The sequence below is a fragment of the Sminthopsis crassicaudata genome, chromosome 1 (genome assembly GCF_048593235.1).
Source record: "Sminthopsis crassicaudata isolate SCR6 chromosome 1, ASM4859323v1, whole genome shotgun sequence".
NCBI lineage: Eukaryota > Metazoa > Chordata > Mammalia > Dasyuromorphia > Dasyuridae > Sminthopsis > Sminthopsis crassicaudata.
The window spans coordinates 131467634-131495147 of NC_133617.1; the positions used below are offsets into that span (position 1 = coordinate 131467634).

The window sequence follows — 27514 nt, forward strand, 5'->3', positions numbered from 1 at the left end:
ATCTTTTATTATTGAAATATCTGGAATCACTATTGAGGAAATAATGACATCAATAGGAAATTTTTGTTCAGATAAATGCTCTGGATAAAGAGACAGTGTTGAAGATGTGCATAGTCAAGAAGGGCTTATGCCACAGAGCTAGCTACGTGGATGTCTGTTAAACATGTTTCCAAAGGTTTTTTTCCCCAAGTGTTAATCTTCAATTTACTACTTTGACTTAATTATTATAACATGTGGCAAGAGAAGCCCACGTTGCCCAAACAGGAGCTCCTTGTCATTCTTTTATTAACAAGTTTCCATCTAAGAGTGTGGTCTTTGGAAGAGAAAATCCTAAATGGTTCTTGAATTGAATTGGGTGTTGCTGGAATGTTGCCAGTGGTGGAATGCTGGACAGTCTTCACTTTGGAGAGCCAGTGGTCCTGTTTTGTGGTGGCAGCAGTACTGGCAGCATTGGGGGATTGCTTCTGCACATGGCGGGCAGCCTGAGACTAGAGGATATCTTCTGAAGTAAAATGAGCAGAGAACTGTGTGTTTTTTTTCTTCCATTTAGAATTTTAGTTTAAGATGAGAATTTTTTTTTAATATGGGGATGGACATAATTGAACTTTGTCAAATGAAAGTTTTTCAACTAAATTGTATCATTGTTCCCTCAATCAGCCCCAGCCAGTTACATAGCACTTTATTATTCTATCCAGTGGAGGCATAAATAATAAGGAGGTATCTAAAAGAAAAAAAATAGAATCCATAGGTTAATACTCTTTCAAGTAACTTTACCTGCAGGAGATGAATCTGGATCAACTCCTACAGGATCACACAAACTGGACATGGCATAGGTCCAAAAAAGTCATGCTATGAAAGTTTCTTCTTACTTCCTACCCCCTTTCCAAGACTTTCCAAACTAAATGACTGAGATTCACATTTTTCTTTTTAACTCTTAGTACCAACACTGAATTGGGATTCAGCAGAGACCCAGTGGATGCTGTTTCTTTCCAGTCTACTAGCCTGGATCCTGTTACATGTTTGTCAGCCACAGGGCTCTCAGGTGATATCACTAAGCCCTAGCTTATATTATTTCAGACATAAGTTCTGGGGGATGGAAGGGCACAGAATTTTGGTGAATGTTCCTGTGCTTTCTCTTTTGAATTCTGGTAGCTTTGCATGACTGTGTTTTATTTTTTAAGAGGAAGATTGAGTATTTTTTGCAGTGCTAAAGGACTATGTTGTTGAAGGCTTGTATCACCTGTCCTTCATTAGCATAATAACTCTCAAACTATCAGAATAATAACTAAGGAAAGGGGGAAGGTGTGAGAAAGAGTTCACTAGAGACAAGATTCTCCTGCACTTTGCCCTATGATATTGATCTCACTTCCAGATTGAAACTCAGAAGAATAGTGTTCTTTATAAGAATTTATATTGGGACTAGATCACAGGACTTTAGACTTTTTTAGCTTTTAGAGATGAAAGGTATTCATATCTTAGTTACACAGTAGCTGGAATGAAAAATGTTTAGTATATACTGAGAGTAGTAAGTTAAAGAGCTAGGATTTTAACCTGTGTTCACTTTTACTACTATACCACAAATAGGGAGATTCCTACATAGACTTCAGAATTAAATAGTTTTTGATGCATTTTATATCCATCTATGTGGTTCTCTTCTACCTCAAAACTAGTAATTTGCTATGGGAATAGTCTATGTCATGCGAAAGCTGAATCTCTCTCTCTCTCTCTCTCTCTCTCTCTCTCTCTCTCTCTCTCCTTAGCATAGTGCTGTATACACAGTAGATAATATTTGTAGATTTTGCTTCAATAAGTCTAAAGCAGATAAGTGTTAGAATTTTTAAGGTTGGTGTTATTCTACCATCAAATTTCTTAGAAAACTATACAGTTATAGATTAGAATTCCTGAATTTGTTTTTGGGATGACTAAATTAGGTAATGGGATTTGTGATAAATTCTGAGATATTAACAGAAAAGGGTCTCTGAAGAAGCATTCAGGATGGCAAACTATTCTAGAATTAAAGATAAACAGGAAAGACTTTAGGAGAGTCGGAACTTATATTGTCTACTTCAAAAAACATTTTTTTTTTTAGAAAATTAAAAAAAATCATCATTGAAATTAGTTGAAACTGATTTGCTTATAGAAAGAAAGGTCTTTGGGACCTTTTAATTGAATCAATAAAAGTTGGGTTTTTGGGGGGGGGTTTATTTATATCAGGGCTTACTAGTGCCAGAATTCCTGAGAGTCCTGCCTTTTTGAATTCCTTACTATATTCTGAAGGGCCATAATGTGTTGCTAAATAGTATTTGTTTCTATAATTTTGATCACATGTATTCTTGGAGAAGATGGAGGGAGAGAAGGTGGTGTTAGGCATTTAAATAGTTGTTATATTGAGTTAGATTAGTTTAAAAAATACCCATTATCACATAGGACAAAGGAGATTTTGATAAATAAATATTCATCATAAATGTCTTCATAGTACTAAATTTAGTGTGGAAACTAGAGATTAGAAAAGGTGTGGGAGAAATGAAATATTATGCCACTATAGAAAGCATTTCAGAATATTGAAATTGGGTTTTGGTATTCAAATAGTGACTGATGTTCTGACTACAAAATATTTCTAGTATTGACTTGGAAGAATACTACTATGATTTGTATCTAGTGTGTTTATGTTTTATTTTGGGGAAAGCAAGATTATTTGTTTAAACAGCATAAGTTTTAAAACATGTGCTAATATGTTTTCTCAAGATATGGCTTTTTAAATCAATTAACAGATTAGATTATATAATCCAAATTTAGGAACAAAAAATACTTCATCATTGAAATTAGTTGAAACTGATTTGCTTATAGAAAGAAAGGTCTTTGGGACCTTTCAGTCAGAGATACTGATAGAGCTTGAGAAAAGATGAGTTACTGATTTAAATATTTTTTGCTTAATGTGCTGTAAAATGTTCATAGTAATAAACTATACTGATAGAGCTTGAGAAAAGATGAGTTACTGATTTAAATATTTTTTGTTTAATGTGCTGTAAAATGTTCATAGTAATAATCTATCAAGCTTTTAAAAACTGATCATGTTCTGTATACATACATTATATTTAATTTATACTTTAACAATATGTAACATGTATTGGTCAATCTGGGGAAGGGGGGGTGGGGAGAAAGAGGGGAAAAATTGGAACAAAAGGCTTGGCAATTGTCAGTGCTGTAAAATTACCTATGCATATATCTTGTAAATAAAAAGCTATAATAAAAATAATAAAATTGATCATGTTCAGTTGTGAATAGTTTACATGTTTTTTTTAAACTGTTTTTAATAGATATCTTCAGTTCTGAGTATGTAAATCTAAAAATATTCTCATATGGCTGAACATTTATTATTTGTATGAAGTTTTTATGGCGCATAATTCATGATCTTAATGACTAAAGTGCATTGGAGGCTAGTAACTTAAATAGTCCAGTATTTTTTCCCTAGTATTTATAGGTTATAAATTCACAGAAACCAAGGGTTTTGCTGATTGTTTAGTATTAATGCCAAACACAACACTATGAGATAGATGCTTAATGTACTCTGATGTTTCTTTAAAAAGTATTTCATTAAAAACTCAAACAAGCTTTACAGAGGAAGAAAATAAATTTTAGCTATTATTGTAAGGTGTATTGTTGCAACTCATAATAGCTGCCCATTTTAATTAAAATTAAATATATATGATATCACATGGACAGATTCAACTTTGTGCCAACTTGCCAATAGTTCATTGCTTAATCCTGCTGTCAGGAGCAGAAATGTGCACTCTTTGTTAGAAATGAATGCCTTCACCTAGAAGGAATTTAGATTCCTTCTAACTTGGCAAAAGCAAAATCCAGAAACAGGGAAGCACTTTAATGTCTGGAGTCTATTGAAAACAGATGGGCATCCAACACCTACACAGAATGTTCTATAGAATAAGATGTAAATAGCTGGATCAGACTTAAGAAATCATGAGACTTAAAAACACTATCTGAAGATCCACAAGAAGTTGACTTTTTACTCATTTGAATGAAAAACTGCAGAAATCAAATGGGTTGGATAAAAGATGAGCAATTCTTGATTGATGTTGCTTTCTATCTTGATAGAATTGACTTAATACGCATAAACCTAACATAGTGGTTAGAGTGTTGACTTTGCAGTCAGAAAAAACTGGGTTTAAATTTTGCCATGATAATAGTTCTATGTCCATAAACTAATCACTCAGTCTCTAAGGTTATCTATCAGTTACAAATGATTGCATATGTATAATGATGAAAGAAGTTGCCTCACTGGAGATTATCCATACTGATGAAATCACAATTCATACACCAAAATAACAATAACAAAACACCTTACTACTAAAACAAAAATCTTACTTTTATATAGCACTTTAAGGTTTATAAAATATTTGCTTTAATAACTATGAAGGTGGAAAGATATATCAATTAGGTCCTATTCCACTTATTCTGCTGAACTTCTAAATTTCTATTTATTTATTTCTCAAGGAATTATATGCTTGTGTTCTTTAAAAATAATTGTTTTTCTCCTTTGGGGGCATTTAAATGTTGCAGAATCATATGTTTGGCTTTGCTCTTTGGGTGGATCTGGGTTTTGAGCTGTTTGGGTTGGAATGCTGCAATTCTGGGTCTCAGCAGGTTTCAGGGTTGGAGAAGTTGAAGCTTACTAAGAGACAAAATAAACGAGATCATCAAAGCAAGAAATTAACTTCTCTGTTTATTCACCTGTACAGTTGAACCAATCCCAGGGCAATAAACAGCGATATTCTAGATGTTAAGATCCTGACAAAATAAATGATATTAGCCAAGTGTTTAAAGTTTTAATTCTCCCTAGTTTGGTTTGTGGTCTTTATATAGCACATATATACAGGTTTCCTGCCAAATGCACCATATACAATTTATAGATACAATAGCAGATTTGGGGAAAAGTAGGAGGAAGGACTTTTGTAAATGATAGCCAAATAAACTACAAATGTCTTTGTGTGGTCTTATGCTACAAATTATATTTGATCCTTGGAATATGAAGCTACAGATTTCAAGAGTGATATATTTCCTTTGAATTAGTCATCTGGTAATTAATAAATGCCCTTTATGATAGAAATTTTAAAAAAATAATATTTTATTTTTCTCAATTATTTTAAAGTGCAAATTCTCTTTCTTCTCTACTTTTCTGAAACACCAAACAATTAGATATAGATTATACATTTGCCTCATGATCAAATTAAAGTTTTGGGAAAAGGTAACATTGTTAGGTTTGATTATAAGAATTGTATTATGAACCTGAGGATAATCCATGTGCATAGGTATAAAAATATCTAAGTAGGCATCTTGGAGTTGGATCTATGTTTTCTACTGTTTCTTAGACATTTAGAGATGAAAAGGTCATTTGAGATCCTTTAATCTTATCTATATCCAAAACAAAAATGCCCTCTTTTGAATCTCTAACAGGTTTCCCCCAAAGTGAAGAGATTCACAATTTTATCAGGTAGTCAAGTTTTATTTTGGGTATTTGTAATGATTATGAATTATTTCCACATATTGAGTTAAGGCATTTCTCTCTGCAGCTTCTATTCATTGATTCTCATTGTGTGCCCTTTGGAATGAAGGAAAGGAAGTATATGTTCTTTGACATAATGACCCCAATTTTCTTTCTCCTGCCTGGATTTACTAGATTTTACTTCACACAATCATCTTATGGTATGCTTGCTTTTCTCATAATCATATTCTTTGGAGTATACCTAGGGAGTACAGTGTGGCTCCACAACTTTATGTAGTATTTCAGAAGTAGCTTAATCAAGGCAGAGTGCGATAGAAGTATATCCAACTTTATTCTGAGTACATTGTTTCTGTTGTTATGGTCTAAGATAGTGGCCAAAGCAGTATCATGTCACAAAGATGACCTATTGAAATTGTGCTATGATCCTATGTGCTTTATGTATGAATTGCTGCATATGTATGTCTCTTCAATTTTATTATATAATTGACTTTTTGAACCCAACATAAGATTTCTTATATTTACTTCAGTTTAAATTTCATTTGCTTGGATTATTTTTGATTTTGTTTTCTTTTTTATTCTGTTTTGAATCCTGTAGCTTATGAAGTCCTCTCAACTTTGTGTCATTACTAAATCAGTTAAGCATATCTAAATGTTCATATGAGTATCTAGTTAAAATATAATAAAGAAGAAAAAGACCAATAAAAGATAAAATTAACCCTCACTCAAATGAAACCTATATTCTTTAATTGGCATGTCTGAAAATTTAGGAAGTTTCTGAGGACAGGACTCTATAATTATCTAAGAATTTTCACTTAAGGTTATCTTCTTTATTCCCCTTATTATTTCTACTCTTTACTATGAAATATGATTTGTGGTGATGTAGAGTCCTTGGATTAATTATTTGAATTAAAAGTCAGTTAAGGCTGAGCTTCAATTCCTTGAGACTAATGTTCTATTTTCCTCTTAAATTATGTGACTATATAGGTGAATTCTTTAGAATTCTGTTTTTAACTTACAGAACTGAAGTTGAAATGTGAGGTATATTGATAGAGACTTTGAGGATCTCTAGTTGAACGTAAGATTAGTTAGTGTCATAGCCAGGGAAATTCTCTTTCATTCTGCATAACAGTGCATGATAGAGTATTTATTACTCCTAGGATGAAAGAAAGGCACAGTTCCAGTATGTCTTATTGCATTTGACATTTAAACTCTCTTTTTTATCATGAAACAGTTTTTGGCTGCTTGGACAAATTTATAATTTGTATGCATTACTCACACTTGCTAGGGACTGTTAGATTTTTGAGAAAGTTATTCTTAGTAGAAATGGCATATGTGGAATTTGACTTTCCTGTTGAAACAACCCTGTAATTAGGGTTGAGAATTTTAATCTAGACTAAATAGAATTTTTGTATTGATTTATTTAGCATTCAAGTGATTTCCTAGCATGGCAAAATATTTCTAAAGTATCTAGAGATCAACACAACAGAAAAAAAAAGATTTCAAAACCACTCAAAAATGTCAGTATCTAGATTCTATCTTTCCAAGGAGGTCTTTCTTAGTCCACCCAGATGTTAGTAGAGATCTCAGAGAAGATAATACTGTTTTTTTTTTCTCATTGCAAATTTAAATTAGGGAAAATATAAGCATAAAACAGCAGTTTAATGGTTTTAAAATTTTTAAATAATCTGTTGAAGGTTTGAAATCAAGAAGTGCCCAATTTTGAATCATCTTATGCTTTATGATTGTGGGAAAGTTCCTTAACCTTTCTTGAAACTTGGTTTACTTTATTTGTATAATGGCCATCATCACTATTGCCATTATCTCTGCTTTTAAAGGAATGTGAGGAGATGTGTTTGATTATATAAATGTGAACTCTCATTATTAGCAGTGCAATAGTGCCTATGCATAAATGTGTAAAACTCCTTTTTCATACATCAAGTTTGCATGACCTCATTGGTAAAGGGATGACTCATGCATCTGCTAATTCTTATAAAGAAGTTTTGCAGACAGTTTTTATGAATTGCTATGGCCAGAAAGTCACCTGTTGTCCATATTCTTGGTAACTATATTTTTGTCTGCACATAATTAGTTTGGTGCTCAGCAGATACATTCTGTTGCTGGCACTCTCCTTTTATCCTTTGCTCCTTGGTAAAAATTACTAGTTTGTATTTTACTAGAATGGCCTTTGAAGGAGCTAAAAGTTACCAATGTTCCATAATGAGGCAAAGGCATTACACTAAGATTAATAAATTTATTTGCTGTTCTGTAATCTCTTGTCCCTAGGTGCTATTAATAGCATGCTTATCAAATTCAGTGGCATAAAGTGAGATGTCCTCAAGCCTTAACAGTTAACAAGCCAGGTGTCTTTCCATAAACAAAAGATTTTTAATCACTGGTGATACCTGGTAACTAGAAATACAGACACAAATTCTTGCTTGCATGAATCTTATAGACTATTTAGAACAACTGCAAAGAGCATAAATAAATATATGTAAAACATCTACAAATTTAGGATGAGGAGCAAGATGAACATGAACACTGGGAAGACTGGGAAAGAATTTTTGTAGGAAACAGTCACTGAGTCATGCTTTGAATAAAGTTATGGAATCTATGAGATGATTAGAGAAAGAAGAATATTCTAGAAATTGAGAAAAGCTTCTACAAAAGTTAGGAGATGGGAGATAAATTGTTGCATGTGAGGAACAGCAAGAAAGTTAATTTGGCTTGAATGTACAATATGTGAGGAGAATGTGAAATTACCTTTGTTTGGAGCCACATTATAAAGGAATTTAAACACTAGATAAAGCAGTATGTATTTTCCTCAAGAAGCGATAGGGAACCACAGAAACTTTTTGAGAAGGGGGAATATCAAAATAAGAACTGTGGTTGAAAATTCTCTCTGAGACTAGATGTGAAAAGGATGAATTGAAAATGGTAGAGAATGGAAGCAAAATATCAATTAGGAGGATATTTTAGTAGCCCAAATGAGACGTGAGTGCCTGAACTAGGATGCTGGCTATATGAAGTCCAGAGAAGGGAGACAGGTCCAAGAGATGTTGAAGAGAAAGATTTATAAAGCCTATCTCACATACTTGTCACTATGCTAAGCATGGGGATATCAAGAAAGGTAAAAGGCAGACCCTACTTTTAAGAAGCTCATAGTCTAATGGGGTTGACAATATAAAGACAACTATATACATGCTATATACAGGATCAAATGGAGATAATCATTAAAATTCAATGAGGAATATATCACAACAATTACCCAAGGTAATTGAGAGGTTTTTAAAAGTGACTATTAAGAATGTAGATGGTGCAGGGCCAGGCTAAGAGTCAGGAAGACCTGAGGTCAAATATGACCTCACCTACTTACTAGCTGTGTAACCCTGGGCTTAACAGTTAATCCTGTTTGCATAATTTTCCTCATCTTTAAAATGAATAGATAAATGACAAACCCTTCCAGTATATTTGCCAAGAAAACCCCAAATGGATTTATGATTGCAATAACTGAACAACAGTTAAGGTGGTCATTGGACTTGAGACATAAATATACTCATTTTTCTTAGGTTCAATGTGAAAATTTTAAGCCAAACCTTCAAGAAGGTAAAGTTGGAAATTTTCTCTTTATAATCTTTTTTTTTTTTTTTTTTTTTGAGGCTGGGGTTAAGTGACTTGCCCAGGGTCACACAGCTAGGAAGTCTTAAGTGTCTGAGACCAGATTTGAACTCCAGTTCTCCTGAATTCAAGGCTGGTGCTCTATCCACTGCGCCACCTAGCTGCCCCTCTTTATAATCTTTATTACTTGTTATAATGTAACTATTCTAGCCTCATCTATCCTTATGTTATGAGTCAAACTTGATCATTCCTAGTCTCCCTTTATTGAGTTACTAGTGGGGTGTTATGAAAAGATTAACTTTGATATTCTTATTGTTGTATATTACAAAGAATATTTTATGATGTAAAATTTTTGATACTTGTGGAGTCAAGGTATTCTATCTCATCCCTAATGCCTATTCCTTCTTTTCCCCACCTCCCTATATCTCTACCTCCTCTTAAGACTCTTAACTTTTCAGAATGGTACATCTTGCTTTTTGTTTTTGTTTTGCAGCTAGCTACGTATCAAATCCAATTTGCAAAGGTTGTTTGTCTTGTTCAAAGGATAATGGATGCAGTAGATGCCAGCAAAAGTTATTCTTCTTTCTGCGAAGAGAAGGGATGAGGCAGTATGGAGAGTGCTTACATTCATGCCCATCAGGATATTATGGACACAGAGCACCAGACATGAACAGATGTGCAAGTAAGCATTTAAATTCTTGTTTCTTTCTTAACTATTTAATGTGAGCAATAATTAATCTTAAATTAGCATATCATTAAATATGTCTTGATATAATGTATCAATATTTTAAGTTACCATTTATAACAAAACATAATATCTGTGGGGTTTTTTTTAACCTTTGTGGAATGATAAAGTTTTACTATGCTTATAATAAATAAATGGAATAATAGTAGTAAACAAAAATTAGCACAAGAAGGATGCAATTTGCACTCTAAGAAGAGAAAAAGAGTGGTAATTCAGTCAATAAATGACATTAAGGATTTACTTTATTTTACATATTGTATTAGGTGCTAGAAGTTTAAAGAAAAATAACTCTTACCCTTTAAGACTTTTCATCCCAACTAGGAAGACAATATGTGCTGTAAATATGTACATTCAAAGAACAAAGAAAATGAAAGATAAACTTGAAGAAGAAAGTAGCAGTAATTGGTAGGTACAGGAAAGACTGTGTAGAATGCAGTACTTGAGTTAAATCTTGTAGGAGACTAGGGATTCCAAGAGGTATAGATGAGGAAGTGTAAGTATTCTAGTTATTCTGTAGCCAATGCAAAACCATGAAGGCTGGACAGTGATATGTTGTGTGTGAGCAACATACAGTTATACCAGTATCAGTAAATTGTCAATTATATAGAGATGTAACTATGTAAGAAGGGTGAAAGCCAGAATGAAATCAAATTATGAAGAGCTTTAAATACCAGTGGAATTTATATTTGACATAAATATATCACATATTTGTTGATATAATTTATATTGTTGATATAATTGTGTACATATTATAATTGATATATTGATATAAATATATCAAATATTGATATTTAGAACTTGTGGAGTAAGGGGGAGAGAATAATATGGTTCAACTTTTGCTTTTAAAAAATAACTGTCAGATATATGAAGGATGAATTTTAGAAGGAAGATACTTAAGGCTAGAAGACAAACTAGGAGGTTATTACAGTAGTCCAGATAAGAGGTAAAGAGGACTTCAGTTGTGTGAGAAAAGATTGATGTTGAGGAATGATTATAACTAAAAAGTTATATGAGAATGGCAACTATAGAAAAAGCAATGCCCTTTAAATTTGTAGAGAATTAAGTTCTAGGTTAATGATCCTGTTAATACCTAAAATGAATTAATGTCAAGATCTAGTTCACTTTATGTAAATTTTGTCAATGAAAGTATATACTTTGAAACATTGTTAATTTGAACTAATCAGCTCAACAGTTTTTCATAGAAGGCTCTCTTGTTGGGCATGTAATCCATTTTGGGGAGTTCTTCCTTGACAAAGATATTATACTCCTTGTTCCTGCTTATCAGTTCTACAAGTGGAGGAAAGTTACAGAATAGTGGAAAAAACATACCTCGTTAGGAAACTAGCAATCAAATCCTAACTCTAGTAGGGTATAAGCAGGCCCTCCTCAGTAAAACCTTATCATAAACAAGGTTTTCACACACACTTCTTAAAATGAAACCTCTATTTGGAAATTATTTAATGAAAGAAAAAAAAGAGGAAGGAGAGTGATGATTTTATGAATCAGCTTTATAAAACAGATCAGCAGATATTAACTCTTTTGTTGTGGTAATGTTTGTAGTAAATCAATGAGGTCAAAGTTTTTTTTTTTTTTTTTTTTTTTCTATTGACTTGAAGTAAATCTGCTCACCTTGAGCAAGCAGAGGGATGATTTATAGCAAGACCATTTTAAGCCAATGTATAAAATAATAGTTATTTGCTAATGGTCTTTAAGATTCTTTGAATCAAAAAAATAATTATAGACACTAGTTACAGAATTATCAAGTTGAAAGGTGTAAAGTCCAGACTAGCTCTCTGGAGAATCTCAGGATTAGCCCAAATCCTTGGGTTTAGTGGAAGAGTGAAGGAAGGAGGCAGGAGAGCCATAAGGCTGGTCAAAGATGGAGTTTGGAATCTGGGGTCTTCACTCTGAGAGAGTGTTCTGAGTCTGAGACTCCCTTTAAATACTCCAGCACAATCATATCACTACCTCACATTGAGCATGCACAACCACACTGAGCATGAGCAACTGGAGAAGATTACATCACCATATTACCCTAAGTATATGCCAACTAAATTTATTACATCATTACATTACATTATGTGCTTAGAGAACCATTATCTCACATTGAGTAGGTACTAAACTATAAATACCCTGCTGTCCTAGATTTAAGTATACCTTTTCAGAGTTCCTGCCCTCTACAAGTCAGGTTCCTGTCCTCAAAGATCAGCTAAGTCAAGCCTCCTCAAATAATGAATCCTTTCTACACTGTCCCTAATATAACTAAAGAAGACCTCTAGTAACAAAGAATTCACTAAACTTTCAGGAAACCTATTGACTTTAAACTTTTAATAAACACTTCCTAATAAGACTTGACAACTCTAATTGTTAAGAAATTTTCCTTTAGAGTGAGTCAAAAATCTGCTTCCTTCTAATCTCAATTTAAATATATTGTTTTTGGGGACAAACAGAACAAATATAGTTTCTTTTGCATGTGACACTCCTCTAAATGCTTGAAAACAGCTTTCATTCCATCTCCTCCAAGGACTGTTCCAGGAGAAACATCCCTTGTGCTTTCACCTGTTCTCTGAACCTCCTTGAAAATTCCAAAATCCTTCTTAACATGTGGTGCTCAGAAATAACTATAGAATGCCAGAGGTAATCTTTCCTTAATTAGCTATGTGGAGTCTAGGAGGCTTCTTATCTCCATGGATATTGCATTTTTATTAATGCAGTCTAAATCAGTATTACCTTTGTCACCAGTTATATATGAGAGGAATAATTATAAATAAATAATTAATAATATGGCTAGAAAAAGATTCTTTGAACTATCAAAATTCTATACTAATATCTATTGGCTGTTCTTCACAGAAATTCTACCTGTACTGAATAGATATGTTTACATTAACTCAGAAGTTGAGTGAGGCAGAGCCAAGATGGTGGAGAGTAGATATGTGTTTATCTGAACTCTTCCTAGTGTCCTTCAGATCCAGAACAGATCATGCCTCTGAACTGGTTTTGGCATGACAGATCCCACAAATATTTTGAGTATAACAAATTTCCAGCAGAAAGATACTTCATGAAAGGTCTGTTTCAATTGGGCAGGGTAGGAGGTGGCTGAGTACTGACTCAACACAGGGAGTCAGGGCCATTAGGCTGCTCTATTATGGTTACAAGCCATTAGATCAGTAGAGTAACTATGTGATATCCACAGCAAATACAAAAGGCAAATAGTGAGCCTCTGAACCCCAGAAAAACATGGGACCTGGCTATGCCTACCCAGCACCAGAAGTCATTCAGCAGCACCAGCTCCAGGGCAACTTAAAGTGTCTATCACCCCTTTTCCTTAAGAACAGATCTCATACTTAAAAAAAAATTACCAAAAAAAGCAAATAAATAGCTGTTATGGAGAAAGAGAAGAACAGACCTCAGACCCTGAGGATCCTAAAGAAAAATCATCTCCAGATGAAACTCCAAAGGATGACATCAATTTGTCTCCATTTCAAAAGGCTCTCTTGGAAGAATTCAGAAAGTATCTTAAAAGAGAGTTAGAAGAAAAATGGGGAAAGGAAATGAGAACTTTGCAAGAGAGTTTGAAAAAGGAAAAAACAGAAATTATCTGAAGAAAACTCTTTAAAAATAGATTTGATGAAATGGAAAAAAACATATAACAATGTACAAAATAGATATGAAAAAGAAACCAATTCATTAAAAAACAGAATTTGTGAAATGGAAATGGAAAAAAAATGCACTGAATAAAAACACCTCATTTAAAAGTTCAATTGGCCAAAGCAGAACAAAATTAAAAAAAAAAGCTGACTGAAGAAAATAATTCACTAAAAATTAGAATTGAACAAATGAAAGTGAATGACTTAATGAGCCTTCAAGAATCAGTCAAACAAACAAAAAAAAAATAGAAGAAAATGTAAAATAATTCATTAGAAAATCAACTAAGCTGGAAAATAGATCTAGAAGAGACAATCTAAAAATTATTGGACTTCCTGAAAACCATGATGAAAAAAAGTCTAGACATCATTTTTCAGGAAATTATCAAGGAAAACTGCCCTGATGTCTTAGAAGTTGAAGTGGTCAGACAGTAATAACAATGTCTAATGGGTATAAAGTACTTTAAACTTTACCAAATATTTTCCACAGATTACCTCAATTCATGTTTTAGTAAGTCATAGCCTGTCTTAAAGAAACACATTGTCCATATGAATCTGTAAATTCCAGCAGCCCTGGTGAGAAAGCTCAAATCTATCTATCTACCTATATGTGGTCAGAAGGCAGAGCAAACTTAGAATCAACAGAGACTAGGTTCAGTTGCTATTCTGTGTAAATGACATCAGATAAATCTTGGAAATTTTCTGAGCCTCTGTTTCCTCATTTATAGAAAATGTTATGAAAATCAAATGACACAAAATGCGTTCTATATAAATCTTAAAGTCCTATGCAAATGTCATTTCTTATTATAGCACAGAAAATAGGGATATAAAATTGGGGAAGAATCCTTTTGAAAGAAGAGATGTATGGATGGATAAAGACAAATTAGCAAATGTTATAATAAATGTGTCACAAGTCACTCAAATTCCCTGACACTTGTATTTTATGTGTAAAATGAGGAGTTTGGATCATATAACCTATAAATTCATTTCCAACTTTAAATCTATGATCCTATGATCTTTCTATTTACACTTTAGTTTTTAAAGGTAACAGTTTAAACTGTTAATCAGAGGCATCACTGTGTGGAGTGTTGACTTAGCTTGGTTTCTTGGTTTGAAATACAAGCCTGTTGAAATTCAAATATGCTTATAAATCCTCAGCCTTCTACAGGAATTTATTAAACATCTGAGTATTTATTTATGGTCATGAATGGCCCAAACTCTTAGCTACCTCTGCCATTTGCTGGCAATTGAACATTAGCCATCTCACACACACACACACACACACACACACACACACACACACACACACACATACACTTGCTAAAATTGTAAGGAGTTTAAAAATTAGCTCTTTGGAAGTTACTTGTATATTTTTTAGTCAGCAAAACAATTTCGAAACCTTCCATAGAAAGATTTGACTTAAATGAGGGAAATAGTACTAATTTCTGGGGATCTCTAAATACAGATTTGATATCAAAGATGAATTATATGAGTTAGCTTACTCCTAGTCTTTCTTTGTGATAAATGCTTCAGTCCTATGGTTTTAGAACTGGAAAGCGATTTTAGTGACTATTTAGTACAACTCCATCTATTTTACATGTGAACAACATAAGACTCAGAGTAAGTGACTCAATGTCACAGAATTGTGAAAAAGCAGAACCATGATTTGGACTTGGGGCTTCTCAGTTAAAAGCCAGTGGTCGGGTTTTTTTCCCATTCTACCATTGATGTCTTTTATGTTTTAAAAAATCCTTTAAATCTGAAATGCACTGAAACATTTCTATTTGTGTGTAGGGTCTTTTAATACAATTATTTGAATATATTGATATGTAAGGATAATTTTCTAGTGTCCTATGATATTTTGATTGGGAATTCAGATATCAGGGTTTGAACCCCAACCTTCAGTTCTATCACTAATAGCTATTTAACTTTGGGCAACATAAAGTTTTCTAGTTGTTGTATTCATATCTATAAAACTTAGAGTTTTCGGTCTGCAAAATGATTCTTATTCAACTCTCAACTCCAAGCTTCATTTTGAGTATACAACCTGTTGCCAGCTATTGGTGCAAACAATATGGCATGGATAGGATTTAGCAATTTCTAACTGGAGAACTGCTATTCCAGCCCCCTGATTTAATCATAAATCTCCCATTTAAATGGTAAATTTCTCTAAAACAGCTAATTATAAAGTGACACTAACAAAGAAGACTTTTTAGAACCTTTTAAAGAAAAAAAGTTTAAGGTATGGTTTCATATTTTGATTTTTAAAGGTCTTTAAAGACAAAGCAAGCAAAACCAAACTCAGTTCATCCTGAATATTAAATTAGAATCAAAGATCCTTCTTGGTAGCTTGTTCTTAGCCTTTAGCCTTTTTCAAAATTAAAATATACCTTTTCCCAGAATCAAGAATAGATCATTATAGACTTCAATCAGTCATGTAATTTTGAATAAATTGCTTAATCTCTTCAGGGTTCAACTTCATCTATAAACTAAAAGGATTGAATTAAATGTTCTTTTCTCCTCCCTTTTCCCCCACCTCCCCATTAATTTCTACTCCATATTATTTTGGATTCTCTGAACTCTGTCCCAGCCACTCACTGTCATTTTACCTCATTAGGCTGTTCGAGTTAATTAAAGCAAGGACCTTAGCATGGTTTTTCAGCATTCCCTGTCAATTAGCAAGATGCATGGTGGTACTCTGTTACTCTTCTATCTCTTACTTACATGCCACTGTCTGCATTTGGTGTCTCTGCTTCCTTTCCTAACACTCATTCCTCAACCTTCTGCAATCTGACTTTAATATCTTTGGACAGAACAGTTTCATTTGAATTATAATGTTCTCTAATTGCCAAATTTAATGGTCTTTTCTCAAATCCTCATCATTCTTGATTCCTTTGGAACGTTTGAAACTGTTGACAGCTCTCTCCTGGATATTCTCTGTTCTTTGAGCGTCCATGACAAGTCCTCCTCCTACTTGTCTACTCCTCTTTCTCATTTCCCATGCCTAGATTTTTATACTTTTGTTAAACTTATTAACTGATTGTATCCCAAGGCTTGGTCTAAAGCTTTTTTTCTCTTTGGTCCATATATCTCACTTGGTGATCTTGTTAGTTTCCATGGTTTCAGTTACCTAATACTGAAATTGTTTTTTGCCTTCTGCTTTCCCCTTCTAATCCATCTTTTCCATAACTGCCAATGTCAGTTTCCTATAGTATAGATATGATTGTTTAAGACCTTACCCCATACCTTCAATCACAGTTCACAAAAGTAAAGTATCTTTCTATTATCTCTAAGATGAAATATACAGTTAATATGACATTCAAGGTTCATTGCACTGTGACATCTTTCTGTTTTCCAGGTGCCTTAAATACTCCTTTCCATTTACTTTATTTTCTAGACATGCAGATTTATTTTCTATTTTTACATCTCCTTTATCAGTGCAAACACTCAGGCTATCCCCCATGTCTGCTATTGTTTTCCCATTATATCTCTGTTTCCTATAATACCCGATTTCCTTTAAATCTGAATTCAAACACTTCCTTGTGCAAAAAAATTTTCCCGTTTCTCTCACTTTATCTTCTCTTCATGTATTTTGTACATCAAAGTCAGGTAGAAATGGGAGTTGCTAAAATGTACAAGAAGATCCAGGGATGATTTAGAAAACCACATATATTCATATATATTTCTTTCTCTTAATTAATCTATCATTCATTAAAATCAGGAACTACAATTTAATCTGATTCAGGCCACATCTGTGGAGTAGCATTGTTAATGTTTGACACTTTTAGGCTATTGTATATGCCTATATGTATGTGTGTCTATATTTGTATGTGTGTATGTATTCTTTCTCCCATAGGAATATATTTCATGAGGGCAGGAAGTCTTTTGCTTTTTTCTTTGTATTTTTGAGGCTTTCCAAGTAATTGGCATAAAAGTTCTACCGAGTAGTTAACTTCTTATACTAGCCTAAAATAATGCAGCATATATTATTACCAAGGAATTAAGGGAAGATACATACCATGGTCTCAAATGGGATAAATATATTCTGGGTTGTAATTAAGGCTTGTGAGCAGTACTTTCTGGCAGTCTCTGACTCTAATGGCAATGGAAAGCAAGACATTGTTTGTTGTGGAATGAGTTTCCTAGATCTTGGTGATATGTGAAATGACCTATGTATGTAGGACTATCCTCTAGTTATTAAATTATCAATTTTATAATGGTAGTTTTATATAAGAAGAAACTCATTGTCTTTTTCCTCTTACGCTCTCCTCTTCAGAATTTCTCTATTACTGTGAAGGAAAGGACTATCCTTCCAAGCCACATGGACTTGCAAGTTTGGTATCCTCTTCAACTCTTCAGTTGCACTTATTTCACATACCCAGCCTGTTGTCAGATCTTATTTCTATCTTCACATCTCTTGTGTGTGTCTCCTCTCTACTCAACAGTTGCCATCCTGGTGTAGGTCCTCGTTATCATATTCATACTAATTCAATAGTCTTCTGGCTTATCTGTCTGTCTCTCCTCTCTCCCCATTCCAGTTCATCTCTTCACAGAGCTGCCAAAGTGATCTTATACCACAGATCTGATCACATTGCTATTCAGCTCAACAAATTTCAGTGGATCCCTTTTTTATCTCTAGGATTAATATAGGTTCCTCCATTTGTCTTTTGAAGACTTTTGTTACACGAACCCTCCACCCTTTGCAAGCTCCTTACACTTTACTGCCCTATGTGTATGTTTTAGTTCAATAATACTGGCACTCTTTCTGTTTTCTACACATAACAGTCAATTTCCTGATTACACCTTTTCCATTAGTGTCTCCTATGTCTGAAGTACTCTTCCTTCTCACTTTTGCCTTGTATCTTCCATCAAGCCTTGTCTCACATTCTATTTTACATAAGAGTCTTTCTTCGGTTTCTCTCTAGTGCTTTCCTCTGAGGTTACTTTGTATTTACACAGTATATATCTGTAGATATATAATTAATTGTATGCTGCTTTTCACTAAAATATGAGCTCTTTGAGCATCAGGACTGGATTTTTCAAGTGACCAAATATTTATCAAACTCCTTTTCTGCTAGATGCTGTGCTGAGTTCTGGAGCTGCAAAGTAAAATAATCAATCCTTGCTCTCAAGGAGCTCTAATGGGGGAGACAACTGCAAACAACTTTGTATAAATAATAAATATTTTTGTCCTGGTTTGTATCCCCAGAGCTTAGCACAGGTCTTGGAACATAGTAAGTAGTTAATGTTTGTTGACTGACTGGTTACTATTAATATCCCTCTTCAATTTATCTCCTTTGCTCTCTTAGTAATTTGTTCTTAACAACTTTGAGGGAAATAGCAGCACTTTAAATTTATTGTTTTAGGAAGATGTAAACAATATGCTAAATGAGAAGAGTTTACCTTATCAGAATAATAAAAATATTCTTTTTGCCATTGATCAAGGGATATTAAACCTGATACCAAAACCAAGCAGAAGAATATTCAAGAAGGTTGTTGCCCAACATAGAAAACTGTTTTGGCAGTATTTTTTATTTAAGCTTGATTATTTTTGCTATTTTCAGTCATAGAATTTTAAAACTAGGAGGGACTAGACATCTGACTTGTGCCCAAGTTCTTTGGGCATTTTTATAATAGGGAAATGTGATTATTTGTGTTAAAGGCTTATTGGAGCTTGTATATTTCCAACAAGGACATGATTTGAACTTATTGACAATGTTAACCATGAAGGAGATAGTACATCTCAATATAACAATTTTCCAGGCTTAAAAAATAGTGACGTTTTTCACAACTTGTAGGATTTTTTAAAGGCACTCTCATCCTTTTAGAGATAGAGATACAGGATTTACTGGCTTTTATAATTTAGCTAAGCTTTTGTTGGTAAAGTAATATGTTATAATTAGAGTGTTCTAGTCAGACTACAAGAATCAAGTTCCGATTAAGTATTTCTATAAACTTAGACACGTTATAGCATATCTGAAGTTTTCTTTTTCTGAAAAATAGAAAAAAATTAATTATCTTATTTATCAAGGATAATTGTTAGGAAAGTATATAAAATACTGTATAAATGCATGCTTGTATTATTAATTTTAAAGTAATATCCATTTAGGTGAAATGTGGATATTTCACCAAAGAGTAAATATGGGCAAACATCTCAACTTCTTGACTGATGAAGGAACTGTATAAAATGTTTTTGTTGCATGTTATAAATTAGAATGAGCTATATTGAAGGTCTTCAAAGTTTGATTAGTTATTGAGTGTGAGGTTTTCTCCCACTAGGATATTCTATAATTCTGTGAAGCATGTTGAAAGACTTGTAATAGCTTAGATATATTATTTTGGTAAAATAAATAAGTTATTGGGTATCAGTTCTTTTTACTGAAATGTAGTAGAGAATAGTAGATGGCCTTGGATTCAGGAGGATTCTGAGTTTGTCTTGCTTGTGACTTTTTTTTTTTTTTTTTTTTTTTTTTTTACCATAAATCAATCTTTTAATACTTTGGTGCCCAAAGTAACTCTTAAAAATAGCTGATATGGGGTGCTGGTTGATCTGAATTGGAGGGAACTGAGGAAGATAATCAGTCAAATCACAGATTTAGAACAAAATGATAACAACAAATTTCTCTATTAATTGGTAGGTATATGTCTGTCAAGGTACAAGTGGGGAGAGACAGCAGAAGTGTATGATAGCTTTACTATGTAAAAATGAACTTTCATTCTCCTTGAGAAGACAAGACAGCTACACTTTAAAGAATTATTAAACAATCAGAATAAAGTAAAACAGTGTTTTATATTGAATTTTGAATTTTACTATATAGTTGTTGGAGAATAGGACAATGTATGACATCTGATAAGTCATCTAGTTGCTTCTTAAAAATACTGAATGAAGAGAAAGAAGTCAGATTGATAATTTAATCCAGGGGAACTAAACTTACAAAGTGTGAGAGTATAAAGAAAAAAAGAGAGGGTTCAGGAAAGAGTCTTGGGAATAGACTCATAGTTAGTAAGCCATGATAGAGTTGTAGGAGAACAAAAGAGACCAAATTGTGGTCAAACGTGTCAAAGGATAATGAAGCAGAAAATCCAGGAGATGGTGCTCAAAGTATTTAGGAGAAATTTTCAGTGAGATCAAAAAGGAGATTTAGAAAAGACCAATAGACTTAACAATGAATAATATTATTATTAATAGTTATCATTTTTGTGGCGGCATATACTTTTAAGTTTAATCTCCATTACACACATCTCCATCGCTTTCTTCATTGTAGATAATTCAACAGAACAACAAATCCAGCCTTGATCGGTAGCCTCTTCCAGTTCACAATAGGGAAATACACTGAAAATATAAACTGTCTGCTCCCACAAACTTGCACATGATCCCAGCCATCTCTAACACAATGCTGCTTATGTTCCTTAAAGGCTATTCCTGGGGACAGACACTGAACCATATTTGAATCCATCTAAATGTTGTGTTGCATTAGGGTCACAGATTTGGAATGAAAAGGATCTTGGAGACCTTGCAGTTTAATTCCATATTTTCTAGAGAAAATTGAGGCCTTGAGGAGTGAAGTGATTTGCATATTCTCGATTGAGAGCAAGTGGCAAAGCAAGAATTTGAGTTTTTTTGCTGAGGCAGTTGGGGTTAAGTGACTTGCCTAGGGTCACACAGCCAGGAAGTATTAAGTGTCTGTGGCCACATTTAAATGTAGGACCTCCTGACTTCAAGGCTGGTGCTTTATCCACTATACCAACTAGTTGCCCCTCCTACCATCCATCTATCTATCTATCTATCTATCTATCTATCTATCTATCTATCTATCTATCTATCTATCTATTTGTTTTTGCTGAGGCAATTGGGGTTAAGTGACTTGCCCAGGATCACACAGGAAGCATTAAGTGCCTAAGATCACATTTGAACTCAGGTCCTCCTGACTTCAGGGCTAGTGTTCTATCCACTGTGCCACCTAGCTGCCCCTGAGTTTAGGAATCATATAGCCCTGGATCCAATTTATAGCTTACTGTCCTGTTCAAAATGGATGTTTTAGAGACTTTTTTTTTTCTTTTGGTAAATTGCTTCAATCTTTGAACATAAAACATTCCTGATCTATCAGTACAGTAGTTATATTCTTATTATTTTAAAAAAGGGGTATGAAAAGCAGAGACAAGATGGCAAAGTTGTGAAAATTAGTGAAGTAGGCTTCTACTCCCCTCTCCCCCCAAAAAACCCAATAACAATTACATCACTACCTCCTCTAAACAAATATAGAAACTGCATCATAACAAATCCTGAAGGGGAAATCCAGAAAATATTATAGTGAAGCATTTGTCCAGCTCAACTTGGCACAGGAGGACAGGTTTGCAGATAGGATCAGAACAACATGTCACTGCATAAGGAGTACTATAGTACCAGGGAGAGTCTGTGCATCAAAATATGAGAAAAAAGCAATCCCATACAAAGACATTTCAATGAAGACAAGTGTCAATGGCAGTTTTATCACCCATTATCCAGTACTGGGTCACAGATCCACTGTTAAGTGAAAGAGGAACCTACACAAAGGATAGAGAGACTCTGGATGGTTTATTTAAAAAGAAATTAAGTCAGAAGCTAGCAGCAGCAGGGCAGTCTTCAAACCAGAGCAGAGTCTCACTTCCAATGTCTAGCTTAGCCTACAGCAAAATAACCAAGACAGGAACCTCAGATCAAATGAGATTCTATAATTCCACAAATTTGAGCCAACACAGCCTACTAGCTGGCTGACAGAGATTGAGACTGGCAGCAGTCTGTTGCTCAGACCTCAACCCAAATCAGGAACTTTTAGAGTTCAAACAGGAGAGCAACAATAAGTTCTTGACTCTTTGGATGAACCTACTTTGAGAGCACTGAAAGCTTTAATATTCCAAGAAAGCAACAATAGGAACATCTCATATTTTCCCTCCAGAAATGTGATAGAACCTAATCCTAATATTATGTTTGAAATCAGGAAGCAGGATGCAATAATGGGCAAACAAAATAAGGACCCCATGACATTGAATTACTATGGTGTAAGAGACTCTTAAGACATACACAGAAAAAATTATGACTTCAAATCACCTTAAGCAATGCTTCAGAGAAAAATACAATGTGCGTATAAACACAAGTAGAGTTATTGGAAGTGATAAAGGGACACAAACACAAGTAGAATTCTTGAAATAAAAGCAAGAGTGCAAAAGAACTTTAATTTTTCTATACCTAAATGAAATAGGAGCACTTGAGGGGAAAAATGAAAAAGAAATGAGAAATAATTAGAAAGGGAATTGGCTTGACAAGAGATAGAACATCTTGCCCACATAACAAAGTTCTGAAAATTAAAAAAAAAACAAATAGAAGATGTAAGATAAGAAGAAATATTAAAACAAAGTCAAAATGAGGCTGAAAAAAGGGAAGAAAATATAAGCTCCTATAGCAAAATCCATTTACCTGTAAAACAGGAGAAAACATTTAAATCACTGGACTCTTTGACTACCACAACCAAAAATAAAAGTCTAGCCACCCTATTTCAAGAAATCCTAAAAGAAAAATTTCCAGATTTCTTAGAACCAGAGGGCACAGTTGAAATAAAAAGAATCCATCACTTCCTGAAAGAAACCCTAAAATAAATACTTCTAGGAATTTCATAGACAAATCCAGAGCTTCCAAGTCAAAGAAAAAGTACCACAAATCTAAATTGAAAGAACTACAATCAGGATCACTAATGATTTAGTATGTTTTATCATAAAGGAGCAGGGAGCTTAGAATGTGATCTTCCAGAAAGTGTAGGATATTGGCTTACAGACACAAATAACTTACTCAGCAAAACTGAGTAGAATGCTACAGGAGGAAGAAAGATTTTTAGTGAAATAGAGCACTTTCCAGCATGGTGAAAAGGCCAGATCTGGGGAAAAATTTAGAAGTTCAAACACAGGAGCAGAGAAACCTATGGTAACCATGAATGAATAATGATAAAGGATGAAACAAAGACAATCAGTTTATATTCAAAAATGGACAGATTATATATGTCTACTCTAAACATTGTCATCATTAGGGTTTATAGAAAGAGTCTAACTAATCAAAGCCTAAGCATGATTTTATTATGTCTTGATAATTTTAAGAAAAGAATGGAGAGAAGAGGAATACACTGAATGGCAGTGAAGGGAAGGGAAAGGAAAGCTTGGGGAAATTGTCTCAGGGTTCACAAGTAGACAATTATGCAAGTAAACAGGAGAAGGTAGAGTAAGTGACTCATTCAATAGGGTAATAATGGGGGAAGAAGAGAAGTGGGATTAGAAGGAAGGATTAGTCCCAGGCAAAACAGTCTAGTTGGGATGCACCAAAATATTTATAGCTTTTTCGTGTACATTAATAAGTATTTCTATATTACATTTAAAGAGTCTGCTTATTTGCATTGTTTTTTCAATAATAAGAGTAATTGTTCAAATATTTAAGAGCATTTCTCTGCTGATTAATTTAGAAAATCTCATTTTTAAATCTTGTTTCTTTGGCTAAAATATCATCCATTTCAGTTAGGGATCTGTTACTGTTGATATGAAAAACTACAAATTATATCCCTTTACTAATTTAGTTTTAAGAATTCTCTGAAGCTCAGAATGTTTAGATGATTTTGCCTACTGTCCCTAAACCAATAAGGGGTTTATTATATAATTATATATATAATATAATATATAATATAGATTATAGAATAAATATATAATATTATATAAATTTTAAAAATTACTTTTTTGAAATAAGGTCTTCTTGATTCCACCTAACCCACAACACTATACCACATTGTCTAATCATCAATATTCTGAATTCATGATTCACGAATTCTGTAGTTCTTAGGTTTGGGCTGTAATTTAATTAAGTCCCTTTTTTAGACTCTAGGCAGACATCCTGTATAATGCAGCTTCTGCTTCTCCTTTTCTTGTACTGTAAGATTAGAAATTGATGTTGGATTTTCACAAGGCAAATATTCCCTGGCAATGTGGTGATATCTGGCTGTAGAACAATTCTATGATTTTTCTGTTTCCTACTTCCTTTTTCCCTCCCTCTTCTTATTACAGAGGAATTAAGGGAATTGGAGCTATTTTGAAGGTAAAAGTAAGGTATTTCATAGCTAAATGCTATAGCCCATAACTCCACATACTTAGTGATTTCTTGCCAGAAGACTTGTTTGGCCACAATGTTGCATTGTAGTCTCCTGCCTTTTAAAATGTTGTTTTTCTGGATTTAAACAATTTCCCCTTTGTTTTATGCCACAAGTTCACTTGGAACTTAAGCCAGGTCTATGAGATGACCCAGAGTAATATGCAATAGAGAACCCAATATTTTTTTCCCCTCTGTGGACTAGTCAGATTACCCCTGTCTCTTCCTCCCTGTTCCCCCTCCCCTTCACCGCCCCCTACATTGCTTTGTATCTTCACCAGAGTTGCCAGTGATGTGAAATATTTGTAAAATGTGTGGCACAGATAATGACACATAAGGGTATTTAAAATATCTTTTCCTTTCCCTTCTCTTCCCTTCCCTTCTACCAAGAAGTGGACAGTACTGTGATATGATTAGTTATGATACTCTGGAGTGCTTCCAGTCCTCTTTAAATTAAAAAAAAAAACCAAAACAAAACAGAAAAACAAAAGCAAAAAAAAAAAAGATAAAAGAACAAGCCAAAATTGAAGTGAAAAATAGGTGAAGAAGTTTTGAAATCTTATAAAGAGATGCATATTTCATTTTAATATATAAATTAATCTCTATTATAACACACCCAAGAAGGGGCAAAGGAAAAAAAAGTGGAGGCTAATGACAATGGATATAGAAGGGAAATCTGCCATAATTCTGCTTTTGGATAGTTACAGTGATTTGGAAGATTTTCTTGCCATTAGCCTAAATTGATCTCTTTTTACATATCCATGTATTTTGGCTGGAGCCAAACAGAACACTTACACTGCTTGTTAATTTCTGAACACTTTATGGTTGATTTCTTGTTCTTAAACTGTGACAGCTAAAACACTCCAGATGAGGTCTGGGAATGGCAAAGTACAGTAGGGATATTGATTCTTTATTGTAGAAACGATGCCTGTCTTAATAACAATCCTAGATGGCATTTCTTTTCTTTTCTTTTCTTTTTCCTTTCTTTTTCTTTTTTCTTTTTCTTTCTTTCTTTTTTTTTTTTTGGCTGACTGATGTGTCAGCTAATTGCTGATTCATATTGAGCTGTCATCCACTAAAACTGTCAGGTCTTTTTCACAACAACCACTGTCTAACTTTTTTATGCTTGTAAAGTTGATCCTTTGTATTGACTTAATTTTTATCCTTCCTGAATTATATCTTGTTAGTTTTAGCCTAGTGATGTCAAAATGATTTTGGATCCTAACTTTATAATTCACCAGGTTAGCTATGCCTCCCAGTTTTGGATTATCAGTAAATTTAATAGCCAGATTTCCCCCTGCTTCAAATCTGTGATCGATTTCCTGAGGCTAAACAGAAATTCCCTAGAATTCTCCACTGGAGACCTCTACCACACTGACACTGAGCTAATAAAAATTACTTTGACTCCATTCATCAACTAAATCCAAATCCCACTGCTTGCATTTTCATCTTCTCCACATCTGCCTATATTCTCAACAAGAAGAGTGTGAGATACTTTATCAAAAATTTTTCTAAAGTATAGTTAAATTATGTTCACAGCATTCTACTAATTTAGTAAACTTGTCTAAAAGAGAAATAAAGTAACAGAATTACTGTCAACTGTTGACAAAGTTGATCTGTTCTTGATGAAATCATGTTGACTTGTGGAGAAGATCTCTTCCCTTTTTAGATGTTTATCAGAAATCTCTCCAATAATCCACTTAAGAATTTTCTCAGAAATTAAACATAAAGTTTTCTATTCCCTGTTCTTTTTGGGAAATTTGAGGGGAAAATTACTTTTTTTCCAAACTTGTGATATTGCTTCTATTTTCTTTTCAGTCAACTATGTTCCATCAATGGATGGAACATTGAACTTGGAGTCAGGAAGAACTGAGTTCAGATAAAGTCTCAGACACTTAGTTTATAATCCTGGGCAAGTCATTTAACTTTCATCTTCTTTAATTTGTTCAACTATAAAGTTGGAGGAATAATATCTAACCCCTAGAGTTATTGTAAAGGTAACAAGACATGTTTTTCAAGTGCTTCTTACAGTGCCTGACATGTAGTAGATACTTCATAAATGCATATTTCCTTTCATCCTTCTTTTCAAATATGTTACAACTCACAGTGACTCTGCAAATACAACTATCTCATCTCCCAGAAACTTGGGATGTAGTTCTTTTGGGTTATGTAACTTGACTTCCTCAAGGTCAGCTATTCCTTATGTATCTTGCACCTTAATACTTTGTTAGTCCCTTTCAGTTTAAAGTCAAGAAAACAGAAGCTAAATAAAAGCTTAGTAGCCTTGCCTTACTCAATCGTCAGTTATCCTAATCTCATCCACCACCAGCAAAGTGCCTTTCTCTGCTTGGACACTTAATTTTTTCTTCCTCAACATATGACCTTAGCTCCTTTTAAAGTCCTCTGCTTATTCTGAGAACTCAACACTATTTTTGCAATACTATACTACACTCATATTCATCTTCAGTCACATGCCTTTCCTTATCCAATGCCTTTCTTTGATGTTGTTGCTATTATTATTTTAAATTAATTTGCTTTTCCCATTCTCCCCATCTAGTAGTATAATTATTTTTTTTTAAATGGGAATCTCTGTATAAAGCATGAACATTGGGGAAAAAGAAAATTCTGACATTGGCCATTTCTAAAAATTATTCATACCTTTCAATATTTTTGTCAGTGAAATCTCTTCAGGGGAAAAAAAAAACAAAAAAAAACAAAAAACTTTTCCTCCTCATTGGAATTGTTTCCATTTGGATTTTTAAATTTAATTCCTGACTGTTTTCCATACTAACTAGGAGGACATCCTTTGAAGCACTTATTTATGTTTATGG

General features: G+C 33.6%; 1 protein-coding gene across 3 annotated transcripts in view; it reads left to right on the forward strand.

Moving 5' to 3' along the window:
• The window catches only part of RSPO2 (R-spondin 2), a 249239-nt gene that overhangs the window by 111259 nt on the left and 110466 nt on the right, over positions 1-27514 (forward strand). For 2 of the 3 annotated variants that reach the window (XM_074267076.1, XM_074267083.1), the window contains exon 4: positions 9630-9818. In XM_074267076.1, coding sequence (XP_074123177.1) covers positions 9630-9818 — 189 coding nt within the window. Of the gene's footprint in view, positions 1-5701; positions 5722-9629; positions 9819-27514 lie in introns of those variants that run through there. The other variant, XM_074267069.1, reaches the window with a different exon arrangement.